This window comes from Uloborus diversus, chromosome 1 (genome assembly GCF_026930045.1).
Source record: "Uloborus diversus isolate 005 chromosome 1, Udiv.v.3.1, whole genome shotgun sequence".
Lineage (NCBI taxonomy): Eukaryota > Metazoa > Arthropoda > Arachnida > Araneae > Uloboridae > Uloborus > Uloborus diversus.
In genome coordinates, this window is record NC_072731.1 from 204,289,507 (window position 1) to 204,303,252 (window position 13,746).

The following is a 13,746-nucleotide window of genomic DNA, read 5'->3' on the forward strand; positions in this document are numbered from 1 at the left end:
GATTTTTTCGATACACAGAAACAATTTTTCTATGTAATGAACATTGAAATTTTCTGGGATTTCGATATATAGAAAATTTCGATATGTGGGAGTTCGATATATGGAGGCTCGACTGTATATATATATTGCGGTTCTGCAGGGGCGCAATTTTCTACTTTTGCACGGAGCGGTTTAAAGTTAAAATTCGGCCCAGGTTCAGACCTGATGGGGGATCGGTATACCCCCCCCCCCCCTCTGAATCCGTTACTGTGTAAAAACAACTCGAAGTCCCAAGGGACCGGCTAAAACGTTCGAGTTTTTGGTAGTTCGAGCAATGGGAAGTTTCCACAAGTCTCAAGAGTTTGGAACCCGATGAAAACTTTGAGATAAAGGAATATTCGAGTTATCGAGATTCGACTGTATATGTAATGAGAACAAATTGAGCAAAGTACAGTAGAACCTCTCACTAAGGGACACGAATGGGACCAGATGTTTTGTCCCTTAAATAGAGGTGTCCCTTCTTCGGAGGTATTTTAGTTTATGCATGCAATGTGTTAACTCAGTATAATTTTTTTTAAATATAAACTTAGACTATTAACGGTTAAGATTAAATACTATACATTTTCCATACTAAGTAAAATTTACACTTAATAATTTTTAAGTTTTTATTATTTTATTAATTATAATTGAGTTCAAAATTTGGTAAATCCAAAATTTTGCACCCTAAAGCAATTGTTTAGAAGTAATTCATTGCATGAATTTGCTTCACGTCATGTAATTTACAATGCAAGACATTATGAATAACAGTTAGTGTTCACATTTCGATTATTATTATATGAAAAGCTAGTCAGTGTGTGCCCTCTCCATTGGCCCTGAGCCTACTTGAATAAAGATCTTGATGGGCAAATCGTGCATGTAACTTTCAGCGAGACTTTTGCAATATACTTGTTTCTTTAACATATGTTAATGTTCAACTTTCCTCAAAATTAATTTTTAGAGGAAAAGTAAAACTTGAATCCCAGTAAATTCACTCTTTCTTACGCACTTGTACGTATTTTTTTGTAATTTCTTTCTCTGTGACTGTCCCTTAATTAGATGGAAATACATGGAGGTCCCTATTCAAAGGGACTGGGATCTCTTAAGGGAGGTTCTACTGTACTTTAATATATTGTCTATAATTTAGAACACTATAGACAATACTTCACAAACACAAAAGGCAGTTTCTTAAGACTTCTCTTCTTGCAAAACAGGATTTTTTAAACTATTTTTTTTTTTTTTTTTCACACAGAGCGACTTTATTTATCAAAAGCAAAATTAGTAAGACTTAAGATTAAAAGCTTTAACAAAATGTTGCATATCTCTTTCATTCAAACAATCTAGTATGGTATCAGTGTTTATTTTTGAAAGAAATGGCAACTTCTTCGACAAGACAGAAAAACACCGCAAGCAGCACTCAGTTAGGGTTCTCCTCTTTTTGGCTCTCTGTACTTTAAAAGTGATTAATTTTCCGGACTTAGGAAAGCGATTAGCAATGTAATTTAAACGTAACCCCGTTCGGATATCTTTATTCCCAAGGTAGAGAGCCAACTTGCTTTCGTGTTTCATCGCAAAGTCGTAGTAGGAGACAGTAGTTCCAGGCACCTTTGCATTCTTCATCTTCTGGACCTCCAGATCAAAATACATACTTAAATTCTTGTAGAATTGTACCTTATAATACTTCAATCCACTCCCATCGAATCAAGAAAGTTCCATCGTGCGAACCAGATCCTCCCAATCAATCACAATATCTCTCAAGGCACACGATAAAAGAATCATTTCTACAATTGTACCCTGTTTCTGTTTTAGAGCAATTCCTAGTGGGTACTCTCCACCCCTAGACTGTACGTGCGGATGTGCACCACAGAACAATAGCTTCCTAGATATTCGAACAAATCCATATCTGGCTGCAAGGTGCAAGGAAGTCTGTCCAAACTCATCCTGAAGGTTGTTTTCGCTATCTGCATCCACGAGGATAGTGGCCAGGGAGTGGTTTCCCCAATTCAGAGCAATGTGAAAAGGTGTCTCGCCGCGTTTATTCTGGACGCGGGTATTGACTCCTGCAGCGAGAAGCTTTTCCACTATTTCAATGTATCCTCCCCATGCAGCAAGATGCAAGGGAGTATCCCCCCTATAATCTTGACGGTAATTTTCACTCTTCACATCCACGAGGATTGCTGCTGCAGCCACGTTTCCCGAAACAAGAACGAAATGGAGGGGTGTACAATCAGATTCCTCTTGAAGGAGTACATCAGCACCTGCAGTAAGTAGCTCTTTCATTATTCTTATACATCCTCCATTGAGAGACAATTGGGTAGGTTTAAACTCTTCATATTCAGATTCCTCTTCATCCCCAAAACAACCACAAACAATATCGTGAAGGGGCGACCGACCCTGTTCATCTTGAAGATTAGTACAAGCACCTTTGACAAGAAGCATCCTGACAATTTCTTCACGTCCATACCTGACGGCCTTGTGTAACGCTGTATTTCCGTATGAGTCTGTCATGTCAATTATGTTTGGGTCACTCTGCAAAATATCATGAACAGCACTTGCGTCGTCAGATAAAACTGCAGCGTAAAGTTTTCTTTGTAATGGAGAGACTCCGGACAGTTTCGGGATTTTTCTGAGAAAAAAAAAAGCTATACAATAGTCTCAAATCTTAATAAAAAACACAAATGAATCTACTTCTGTGTTTTCCATTATTTTCCAAAACACACAGCTCAAGCCGCCTACGGCGACTAGCTAGTTCGCCTTTTTACGCCATTCGCCTTTCTATGCAAGCAGCCGCCTATGGCGACTGTTTATTCGATGTATCTCTAATTTTTTTTATCTATCTCTATTTATTTTAACGCAGCCGCCCATCCCTAACAAAAACAAAGATCATGCAAAAAACTGCGCGCTTTATTTATTTAAGAATGTATTCTAGTTTAGAAATTCAAAAAAAAAAAAAAAAATTCTCTTCATATTTTCAAAAGTTTAGACCTTTAAGAATAAGTCTCTAAGAGGATTTACGGAAACTAGAATTATTTTCGGAGCTATAGCTAATTTTGTTAAGATTGTTGAAGCAGAAAAAGCCAGCAAACGAGATCAACAGCATGACAAACGTTCCGAGGTACGAGCTTCAAAAGCTTCAACAAAAGGCAGAACTGCTCTTATGGCTGAAAGATCTGCCAAAAATGTAGCTTTTGAAGTATAGAAAGAAACAGTGTATATAAGGCAGGGATGGCTGTTCAAAAAAATATGAGTAAAGCATACCATTAAACTACTCAGACTGCCCAAAATGCGACTGCAAACTTCAAACGCGTTTTTCTTGAAACTACTTTTTTCAATAAGGTTGACAAGATATCTCAAGTTCTAATGCACCGATTTATTTGAAACTTGGAACAGACTTTCTTAATACTATCAAAATTGTCACCATGTAGGGGTTTCTGCATTTCTGTTTTTTTGCTATTTTTAAAATATATCGATAATTGAGGATTGGAATCTTGTCAACCAGTAGACACCTTTTTTCCTGAGTCCCCACTTTGCCGGCCTCTACTGATTTCAATCTAGAATTTTTTTTCCACACTATTATACTTTTTTATACTTCTCAAGTATCAATAAAAAACTAATAAAACATTAATACAAAAAAAATTACATTTTTTTTATTACGCCCGCAAAATTGCCTCAAAATCGAGCCTCTAGATTGGAAATACCCCCTTAATTAAAATAGCAAAATAAAAGGCTCTTCCGGTTGTTTCAGCGGTTATTACACCAGAAAAATAACTGTTTTCACAGAAAACAATAACATGTTAAATAGTCCAGTCAATGAATGCTCAAAACAGGGGTGTAGCGTGCATGGAATATGCGATAATTTTTGACTTCAGAATATTGTTAGGGGTAATTAGTAAGTAAACATACTTAAAGTCCCTGACCCTGGGGGGTGAGCTAAGGGTGGGAGGGAGGGGGAAGAAAATTTTGGGTTTTTCGAGAAAATGTCGGAAACGGTGGAAAAAATGAGTTTGAAATAAAAATTCAAGCTACATAAAGTTACTGTGAAACTGTTTCTACACATCTTTGTCAAATTTCCAATAATTTTCCGGGTATACGTTATGAAAAACCGATGAATTTCGGACAAAATTCTCTCTTTTTTTCAAACATTTGCTCCTAGTGCTTCCCAGGATCACTACTTATGAAAATTGTCAGTAACAAAGTTGTAGAGCTTTAAATTTCCTTCAATTTGATGTGCTACTTTGGTATATTTTATTCAACCAATGAAAAGTTACAGAATTTCAAACACGCACTTTCATGGCAAAAAATGGAACACTTGCCAGTCACAAATTTCAAACTGACTCGAAAGGATCGCGCACTTCCACTCTCTTAAATGAATTCGACAATCCTGATGAAAAATAAAGAAGTATTTGTGGATTACTACAACTCAAATGATGTTTAAGGGTTGGGGGGGGGGGTTGTAAAATTGTGACTTTGTGACAAGGGGAGGGAAAGAGTAAGAAGTGTGACAGCAAGCATTTTTTTATACGAATATGTTTATAAAAATTACTTTATGAAAAGTACTTTGTGAGAAATGGGAAGGGGGTTAAAATGTTGAGAAAAAGTGTAACATCATTTATGAACAGTCCCTGACCAAAAAATCGGACGAATATTTGCAGAACTACGTTTATGCAGTATGAATTAGCTCCATACCCAATACATTATTTAACGAAAGTGAACTGAGGAAGTGCAGAAAGTCAGCATTTCCTCAGTAAGACACTTCTTAGAAGTAATTAATAAGTAAATATACTGAAAGTAACCGACGCTGGGGGAGGGGGGAGGGAAGTTAAAGGTGAGAAGGAGGAGCGAAATTTTGAGGTTTTCGATTATATCTCGGAAACGGCAGGAAAAATGTGTTCCGAATAAAAGTAAAAGTTAACTGAATTTGTTCCGAAATTGTTTTCATACATATATGTCACATTTTCAGTGTTACTGTAGGTACGCGTTCTTGAAAACCAATACTTTTCGAAAAAAAAATTATCTCGTTCGTTTTGTCTCAGAGTATATGTGCCAAGCAGGCGCTCAAGGGATCTTGTGCAGCAATCCTGTGACGAGGACTGTGACGGTTTTCCGTGTCTTGAAAATCCACCGAGTGAACACTTGATCTGCAGATTCAAACCTGATACCAAAGAAATACGAAGCCTATGCCAAATCACAGCGACACCCAGCTGACAAGCAATAAAAAACTATGAAGTTCTAGCATTTACTCAAATTCGTTACTCTTATTGAAATGAATATGTGACGCTACAGCAGGATAATGACAATTTTAATAATAGAAATAAGGTAAATGTAGTTGACCGGCAGCACCTTTTTGTAATTTTAGTTTTTATTACTTTATTATTAACCATATTTTGAAAGTGTTTACATGGAATATGGACTGACAGTAATTAGAAAAGGAAAATATCAACTTTAAGGTGACATCTTGGTTCTATTCTGAGACGGAAGGGTCATGTCAACAGCCAGTGGCGGATCCAGCCGATTGTTTTGGGAGGGGCCATTCGAAGTTTTTGAACTAACTCCGAACTCCCCAGAAATTTTATTAAAATGAAGTTTTAAAAACTCAATTTTCGGTGTAACGAGACATTAGATGAGGTTATGGATTTAGGAATCTCCCTTGAAAATGTTTCAAAATTTAAATTGCCGAGTAATTTTTGAAAATTAGGAAACTAAAAACGCATTTTGTCTATTTTTGATGATGTACCGAGAAAGGTCAGGTTTCAGATGCTGGCCCCAAAATAGTTTTTGAAAATAAAGTTTAGAAACCAAAATATTCTGTCATTATGAATGCTCTTATAGCTCTTCAGCTGTCCATCCCAAGAATGCACCTTTAGGTAATGTTTGCTTACATTTAAGGAAGAGTGAAGGTGCTTAGAATCCTTCCTTCCTGGAAATATTTTGCATTTGAGTCTCCAAAAATTCGATTTTTAACTATATATTTATACATATTTTAGAAAGGGATGGAAAATTCGTGAGCTCCTCCAAAAACCTCCTTTTAAAGCTTTCATCACGGTATAAACTAGGGAGGGAGGGGGTCCTATCAAAGATCGTTTGTAATTGGAGTTCCAAAAAATTTCATTTAAGTTGCTTTTAAGCAAGTTAACTGATAAGGTCTGGTAACTGATAAGGTCAGGATAAGCTAGTTTCCGTTCACATTTTTTCCAAATAAAAGACTTAAAATGCAATTTTTTGCTACACATCAAGGCATTTGTGAAAGGGCATGGGAATAGGGGGTTCTCTCCCTAGTTTCGAAATTAAAGCCATAAAAACGAAAATTTAGGCTCTCTTTGGTCTTATGAACAATAGGTATACTCTGAGAACAGCAGCATTTAGAGATCGTCCAAGTGTCTGTAGTTGGAATCAAGAAATAATGTTAGAGATGGAGAAAATTTTTGGAAATAAACGTTTTGTTTCGAGGGTAGAGATATAATTTATCTCCCAATTAAGGCCTATGCTTCTTTTTCAGTAAAACACATGTGTTAAATTTTTTTATCTTCCCATAATTTTTTTTTCTTAAAAAAATTCTTACAATCACAAGGCTTTGGGAGGGGCCATGGCCCCCCTCTAGATCCGCCTCTGTCAACAGCAGTGGAAAAGATTTTCCTAGAAATTGGTTAACGTATTGATGTCATCTTCGTCCTGCATAAATATTTTGATTCCTTTGTTGCAACCGCCCTTGCAATGCAAGCTTGCGACAGAGTAGTCTAACGATGATTTTCTACAAGTAATTTCCTGGTCACTTGTAGAAAAGCAGTCTGTCAAAATCATCTTCCAGATTCCGTCAGGAGCAACATCCGATTCCGAAAGTTTCAGCACAAGTTAGTCATTCCTCCTTTCCAGAGGCGGATTGGTTGAAAAATTCGGCCCTGGCATTAGGAGATGTAGCGGCCCCATAGCTCTTATTGATATATTAAATTTTATCTAACGATGGGGATATCACTCAAATATGAGGAAATTATTCTTAACAACTAAATATTTTTAAACAAAATTTAACGTATAGGAACACTTTTACGCTTTAATGGTGAACAAATTGATACAGTATTAGCTAAACACCTTATTTTGGGGGAAAATGTGATTGTAATTGTCCATTTATTTACTTTTATAGTGCCCGGAACTTGATGATTGAATATTTCCGTAATGATAATACTTCTTGGCTTAGTATGTCCTTTTCTGCAGTCATAACAAGTTACTCTCAATTGTACTGTTTTATGAAACTGATCTAGCGATGTTCATGTGTGAAGGACTAGCCGTCTTAGAACGTATGGGTTCCTCGGCACAAACATACATTACAGGTCCGTGTCATAAACATTCCCTTTTTTATACTGCCGTACCCTGACGACCCCCAGACTCGATGGGAGGTCAAAAACCTGGTGGGAAAGGGGCCGGTACGAGTTTGGCAGCCCCTTAATTTTTTCAAACGCATGTATCAATACAAAGAGAGAGAGAGAGAGAAAGAGAACTTAGCTTTTTGGGTTCTGGGAGTCATTCAAGTATTAGCAATATAAACTTAATGGAAAGATTAACATTGAGTCTGAAATAGGGGGGTTCGGGGGCTTCTCCCCCGGAATTTTTTTGAAATTGTAGTGTTAAAAACTCAATTTTAAACAATTTTTGGTGATGTTAGGGGAGCGTTGGCTCAGGGTTTCTCCCGCTGCAATTTTTTGGAAGTGGAAATCCAAAAACAGAATTTTAAATTATTTTCGAGTATATGGTATGAAGAGCGGTTCCGGGGACTCTCCTCTGCAATTTTTTAAAAAATATTAGCTGTGAAAAAGCAGTTTTAGAAGATCTTTGGTGATTTTAAATTTAGATAAATTCCGAGGCCATCAGCCAGAAAATTTTCAAATTGAAGCCTTAAAAGCCTGTTTTGGTAAAGTCTAGGGCACTGGCAGTTACTCGAAAGTTTAGTTACAAAAACGAAATTTTTGTTGACCTTCAGTGATGTTAGAAAAAGGAGTTTACAGGAGGCTTACTCCTGAAAATTTTCGAAATTGAAGCACTAAAAACGAGATTTAAAACATTCTTCATTGATGATGCCGAGAGGGAGGATGGGGCACTTTCCCAGAAAAGTTTTAATACTGTTAATTTAAAAACACAGTTTTAGGCCATCTTTGGATATTTTAAAAAAGACGGGAGAGGTTCGAGTACTTTCCTCCAGCAAATTTTCGAAACTGGAATTCCATAAACGCAACTGTTGACAATCTTCAATGTTATGGCGGGAGTGGATTTGGCTGTCCTCTTATGAAGTTATTCAAAATTGAAGCCCGAAAATTTCAATTTTGCACGATCTTCCATGATATTAGGGAGGGAGGGGGGAGTTCTGCAGACCACCAGAATTCTTTCGACATTGGCTTTTATGAACTTATTTTCTTTTTAAACTGAGGGGTCCAAAACCGTAAGTTTGTACAGCGTACAGAATACCTTTTTTTCGTCAAAACATGTTTGAAACTCACATTTCGCCATCCTTTGACCTTTGATTTGATGATCTTAATGATGCAGAATCTTTCATGCTCCTCAATGGTATTTTTAAGACTGCATTTTTTAAAATAATTTTTACGGAAAAAATATTTTGTCTCTTTTATTCTAATTGCTACAAACAGGGTCGCCGAGAGCAAAAGCGTATCCGTGAAAAAAATGACATAGGTCAATTTTTTCACAGGCCCCCTTCTACACCTTTTACCATCAGAATATTTTACCCTCTGCTAGAGTTCAATTCCGAGCCGGGCCCCTATTCTTCAACTAAGCGGACATGACCTCACGTCGGCCCTTGTTGTAAGTTGCATTTCATAGCAATTGTGAATCGTCATTCATAAATAAAAGCGTCAAAGGGACCAAAAGTATTTTAATTTTTTAAAACCGCTAAGGTTTTCCTGTTTTTTTTTTTTTCAATTTATTCATTTATTTTTTATTGTAACACTAAAAAAATATTGGCAGCCCCATGTAATAAATCCCCCCCCCTTCTTGGTGACGGACCTGCCTCCCTCCACCAGTAAGCTTTAGCCAATGCGTAAAGAGGACCTGATGCTGTGTTCTGCGAATTTGCGTTTTCTGAACGCATGCGCGCAAAATTTACATTTTGCTGTTAGTAGACAGGCCTGAGAGACTTTGCTGTTAGTTGATCGGCCCGAAGCATGACCGGCCCACCTGGCAAATGCCCGGTTGCCCGCCGGCTGCATCCGCCACAGCTCCTTTCCCCAACCCAGAATCCGGTACTTCACCATTAAGCCCCTAGCTACAGGGTAACTTGGTGGTACGGCAGAATTATAGATTAGTCTTGATGTTTGCAGCTACTTTGATAAATGATCTGTAACGGAACTCATTGAGGGACTTTCCTGTGGCTAGAGCACCATATCATGAGAGATAGATATGACCCCATCAGCGTCAATGGATTCAGGGGAAGAAGAACTGTTGGTATATACCTTAGATACATGTTGTATGATTTTAGATTTCTGGCAGAATGTTGTGATCAGTTGAGGACGACGATGACATCAATACATTACCAATTTCTAAGAACAACTTTTCCACTGCTGTTGACATGACCCTTCCGTCTCAGAATAGAACCATGATGTCACCTTAAAGTTGATATTTCCATTTTCTAATTACTGTCAGTCCATATTCCATAAACACTTTCAAAATATGGTTAATAATAATGTAATAAAAACTAAAATTACAAAAAGGTGCTGTCGGTCAACTACATTTACTTTATTTCTATTATTAAAATTTTCATTATCCTGCTATAGCGTCACATATTCATTTCAATAACAGTAACGAAATTGGGTACATGCTAGAACTTCATAGTTTTTTATTGCTTGTCAGCTGCGTGTCGCTGTGATTTGGCATAGGCTTCGTATTTCTTTGGTATCCGGTGTGAATCTGCAGATCAAGTGTTCACTCGGTGGATTTTCAAAACACGGAAAACCGTCACAGTCCTCGTCACAGGATTGCTGCACAAGATCCCTTGAGCGCCTGCTTGGCACATACACTCTGAGACAAAACGAACGAGATATTTTTTTCTCGAAAAGTATTGGTTTTTAAGAACGCGTCCCTACAGTAACACTGAAAATGTGACATATATGTATGAAAACAATTTCACAACAAATTTAGTTAACTTTAACTTTTATTCGGAACACATTTTTCCTGCCGTTTCCGAGATATAATCGAAAACCCCAAAATTTCGCTCCCCCTTCTCACCTTTAACTTCCCTCCCGCAGCGTCGGTTACTTTCAGTATATTTACTTATTAATTACTTATAAGAAATTTCTTACTGAGGAAATGCTGGCTTTCTGCACTTCCTCAGTTCACTTTCGTCAAAAAAATGCAATGAGTATGGAGCTAATTCATACTGCATAAACGTAGTTCTGCAAATATTCGTCCTTTTTTTTGGTCAGGGACTATTCATAAATGATGTTACACTTATTCTCGACATTTTGACCACCTTCTCATTTGTCACAAAGCACTTTTCATAAACTAATTTTTATAAACATATTCGTATCAAAAAATGGTCGCTATCACACTTCTTACTCTTTCCCTCCCCCTTGTCACAAAGTCACAATTTTACGACCGACCCCCCCCCCCCCCCAACCCTTAAACATCATTTGAGTTGTTGTAATCAACAAATACTTCTTTATTGTCCATCAGGATTGTCGAATTCATTGAAGAAAGAGGAAGTGCGCGATCCTTTCGAGTCAGTTTAAAAATTGTGACTGGCAAGTGTTCCATTTTTTGTCATGAAAGTGCGTGTTTGAAATTCTGTAACTTTTCATTGGTTGAATAAAATATATCAAAGAAGCATATCAAATTGAAGGAAATTTAAAGCTCAACAACTTTGCTACTGACAATTTTCATGAGTAGTGATCCTGGGAAGCACTAGGAGCAAATGTTTGACAAAAAGAGAGAATTTTTCTGAAAATCATCGATTTTTCATAACGTATACCCGGAAAATTATTGAAAATTTGACAAATATGTGTAGAAACAGTTTCATAGTAACTTTATTTAGCTTGAATTTTAATTTTAAACGCTTTTTTACTGCGTTTCCGACATTTTCTCGAAAAACCCAAAATTTTCTTCCCCCCTCCTTCCCACCTTTAGCTCAGCCCTGAGGGTCGGGGATTTTTAGTATGTTTACTTACTAACTACCCCTAACAATATTCTGGAGTCAAATATTATCGCATATTCAATGCACGCTACAAGGTGTTCATTGACTGGACTAAAACGATTGAAGAGAGAGTAAGTTTACCACCAGAGTTTTCAACTAATTCACTAGTTAAAACCAAAGCTGGATAATGTAGACGCACGCCGTGCGCGGATACATTCGCCGCGGAGTTACACGTCGTCCGATAATAATCCTAAAAGTTCTTTAAAAAAAAGATTAAGGTCAGATCAATTTGAAACGAATAAGAAGTAAAAATAATATCTTTACTTCTAATTCGTTTTAAATTGATATTGATATTATTTATTCAGATTGTAAAAATTATTACAAGATAGTGTAAAAAAAAAATCCTGGGTGAAGGTTATCCGAACATTTTTTCTTGTCATCTTAAATAATCTAATATTTTGTGTTTGGGACCTAAATTTCAAAAAAAATTACTTTGGGAGTACCCCCAATCCTCTCTCTCCACATCATTAAAACTCTTCGAAAGTTTCGCTTTTGGATTTTCAATAACAAAAAAATTCCGGCGGAGAGGCTGAATCCAAACCTTTTCCCTAACACTTACAAAGAGGGCTAATAACTGCGTTTATAAGGACTTCAAATTGAAAACATTTCCGGGGAAAGGTTCCCCAAACCTCATTTGTTTCCAAAACTTCAACAAAGATGGTCTACAACTGAGCTTTCATTTCCACTTTTGAAAAATTAGAGAGCAGCCTCGAGCCTCGATCCCCCCCCCCTCATTAAAAATCGTCTAAAACAGTTAAATCATAGCTGCCAACCTCAAGATAAAAAAAAATAGGAGCAATGAAGGGAAAAAATAGGAGCAACGAATGTTAAAATAGGAGCAAGAAATCGTGGCCTTTGCTAAGCCTTCCTTCTGCACGACAAACTTCTATAAGTTTTAAACACCATTATGATGCTTTTCTGAATTTTCATGTTTGATTTTCAGCAAAGCTACAACCAAGATTAAAATGAAATTATTCCCCCCCCCCCCCCAAAAAAAAAGCATCGTTACGTAGCTACATATTGAAAAGTAAAAAAACATAACTGTTTGATTTAATAAAACTGCACCCTCTTTTTAAATATTTTTTAATGCATATACGTGTATTAAAAATGCATTGCATAAGAACATATTGAAGAATAAAATACACAATTTACTTCTCGTGCTTGGAAGTAGAGCTCTTATGTAACTTCATAGTAAAGATCAATTCTCAGGAATTTTCCAAGTGACCACTAGACCCCAAAATTTTAGTGGCCAACACTATCGCTAAATTTTGAAATACAAACTGGGGGGAGGGGGGGGGGTTACAACTTTCATAAATAAATAAATGAATAGGATTTGCACATTCTAAAAGAGTATTATTCAATACTTTTTTTACACATGGAAAATTTAAGTTAAAATAGGTTTCTGATCTTTCTACAAAAAAAAAAAAAAAAAAAAAGAATAAATAAATGAGAAGTCAACAGGAAACGGCAGTTCAAATGAAATAGCTTCTACAAAGCCTCCAAGACAAGGAGGATTAAATACAGATAAAATTTCCCTTTAAAAAAACATATATATTTTTCTTTTTTTGCATTGTATGTTATTTTTAATAGTTTGTATTGAGATAAATATACAATTCTATTTTCGGAAACTTAGGCAATTAATAGTCTCGTCTACTTACATTTTGCGGATGACCAAACATGGCGACTACGAAAAAAAAATAGGGTAATAGATTTTTGAATTAGTTGCAAAAAAGTAACTATAAATAATTAATAATCCTTAAAAACTATAATTTAGACGAAATAATCAGTATTTAGTAGATTAGCATCTAAACCAATGAGGATAAAATAATATTCTGAAAATTTTTTTTTTGCATATTTCAAGAAAATAATTAAGAATTTTCTGAAAAGAAAAGGCTCATTTTGAATTATTTTCAATAGTTTGCATTGCAAAATGCATCTTATTCCGTTTTTGGAAACTAGGTCACTAAAAGAGACTTAAGTGCTTAAATCTCACAAAATGACCAAATATGGCGACTAAGTCAAATATTAGGATAGAAATGTTTGAACTTGTTCCATACAAATAACTTCCTCATGAAACTACAATTTAATTGAGAATATTTAGCACAATAACTTCCAAAGCAGGGAGGATAAGATGAAATTTTAAATAGTATGATTTTTTTCATTTCTCAAGAAAATTATTTAAAATATTTAAAAAAAAAAATAGCACATTTTACTCTACTTTAATGATTTTTCAGTTAAGAAAAACACCCAAATCTGCTCTGTCTTTGAAAACTTAGGCACTTAGCATCGTCGACTTCCATCATGTGAATGACCAAACATGGCGGCGATGTTTTACACGCGTGCAGCTGAAATGCTCGATCAAAAACTGATGTTCTCCAATCGTCGCTCTCCTCAGTGTTTATTCTGACACTGTTGTTGTTGTGTCCAATCCTTCAGGATCTAGCGACAGCTAGATCAAATCCATAATTCCATGCACCCTCGCAAAGTCGAGCACCAGGAGTGGGTTGTCGCGGACATCCTCAAGAGTGAGCCCCAAGCAATCCAGT

The 13,746-nt window shown here is 36.3% G+C and overlaps 1 protein-coding gene across 1 annotated transcript in view; it reads right to left on the reverse strand.

Moving 5' to 3' along the window:
• Positions 1-1,273: 1,273 nt before the first annotated feature.
• Positions 1,274-13,746, reverse strand: part of LOC129224419 (serine/threonine-protein phosphatase 6 regulatory ankyrin repeat subunit B-like) — a 55,146-nt gene continuing 42,673 nt past the window's right edge. The window contains exon 3 of the mRNA XM_054858871.1: positions 1,274-2,641. Coding sequence (XP_054714846.1) covers positions 1,717-2,641 — 925 coding nt within the window. The 3' untranslated portion in view covers positions 1,274-1,716. The remainder of the gene's footprint in view (positions 2,642-13,746) is intronic.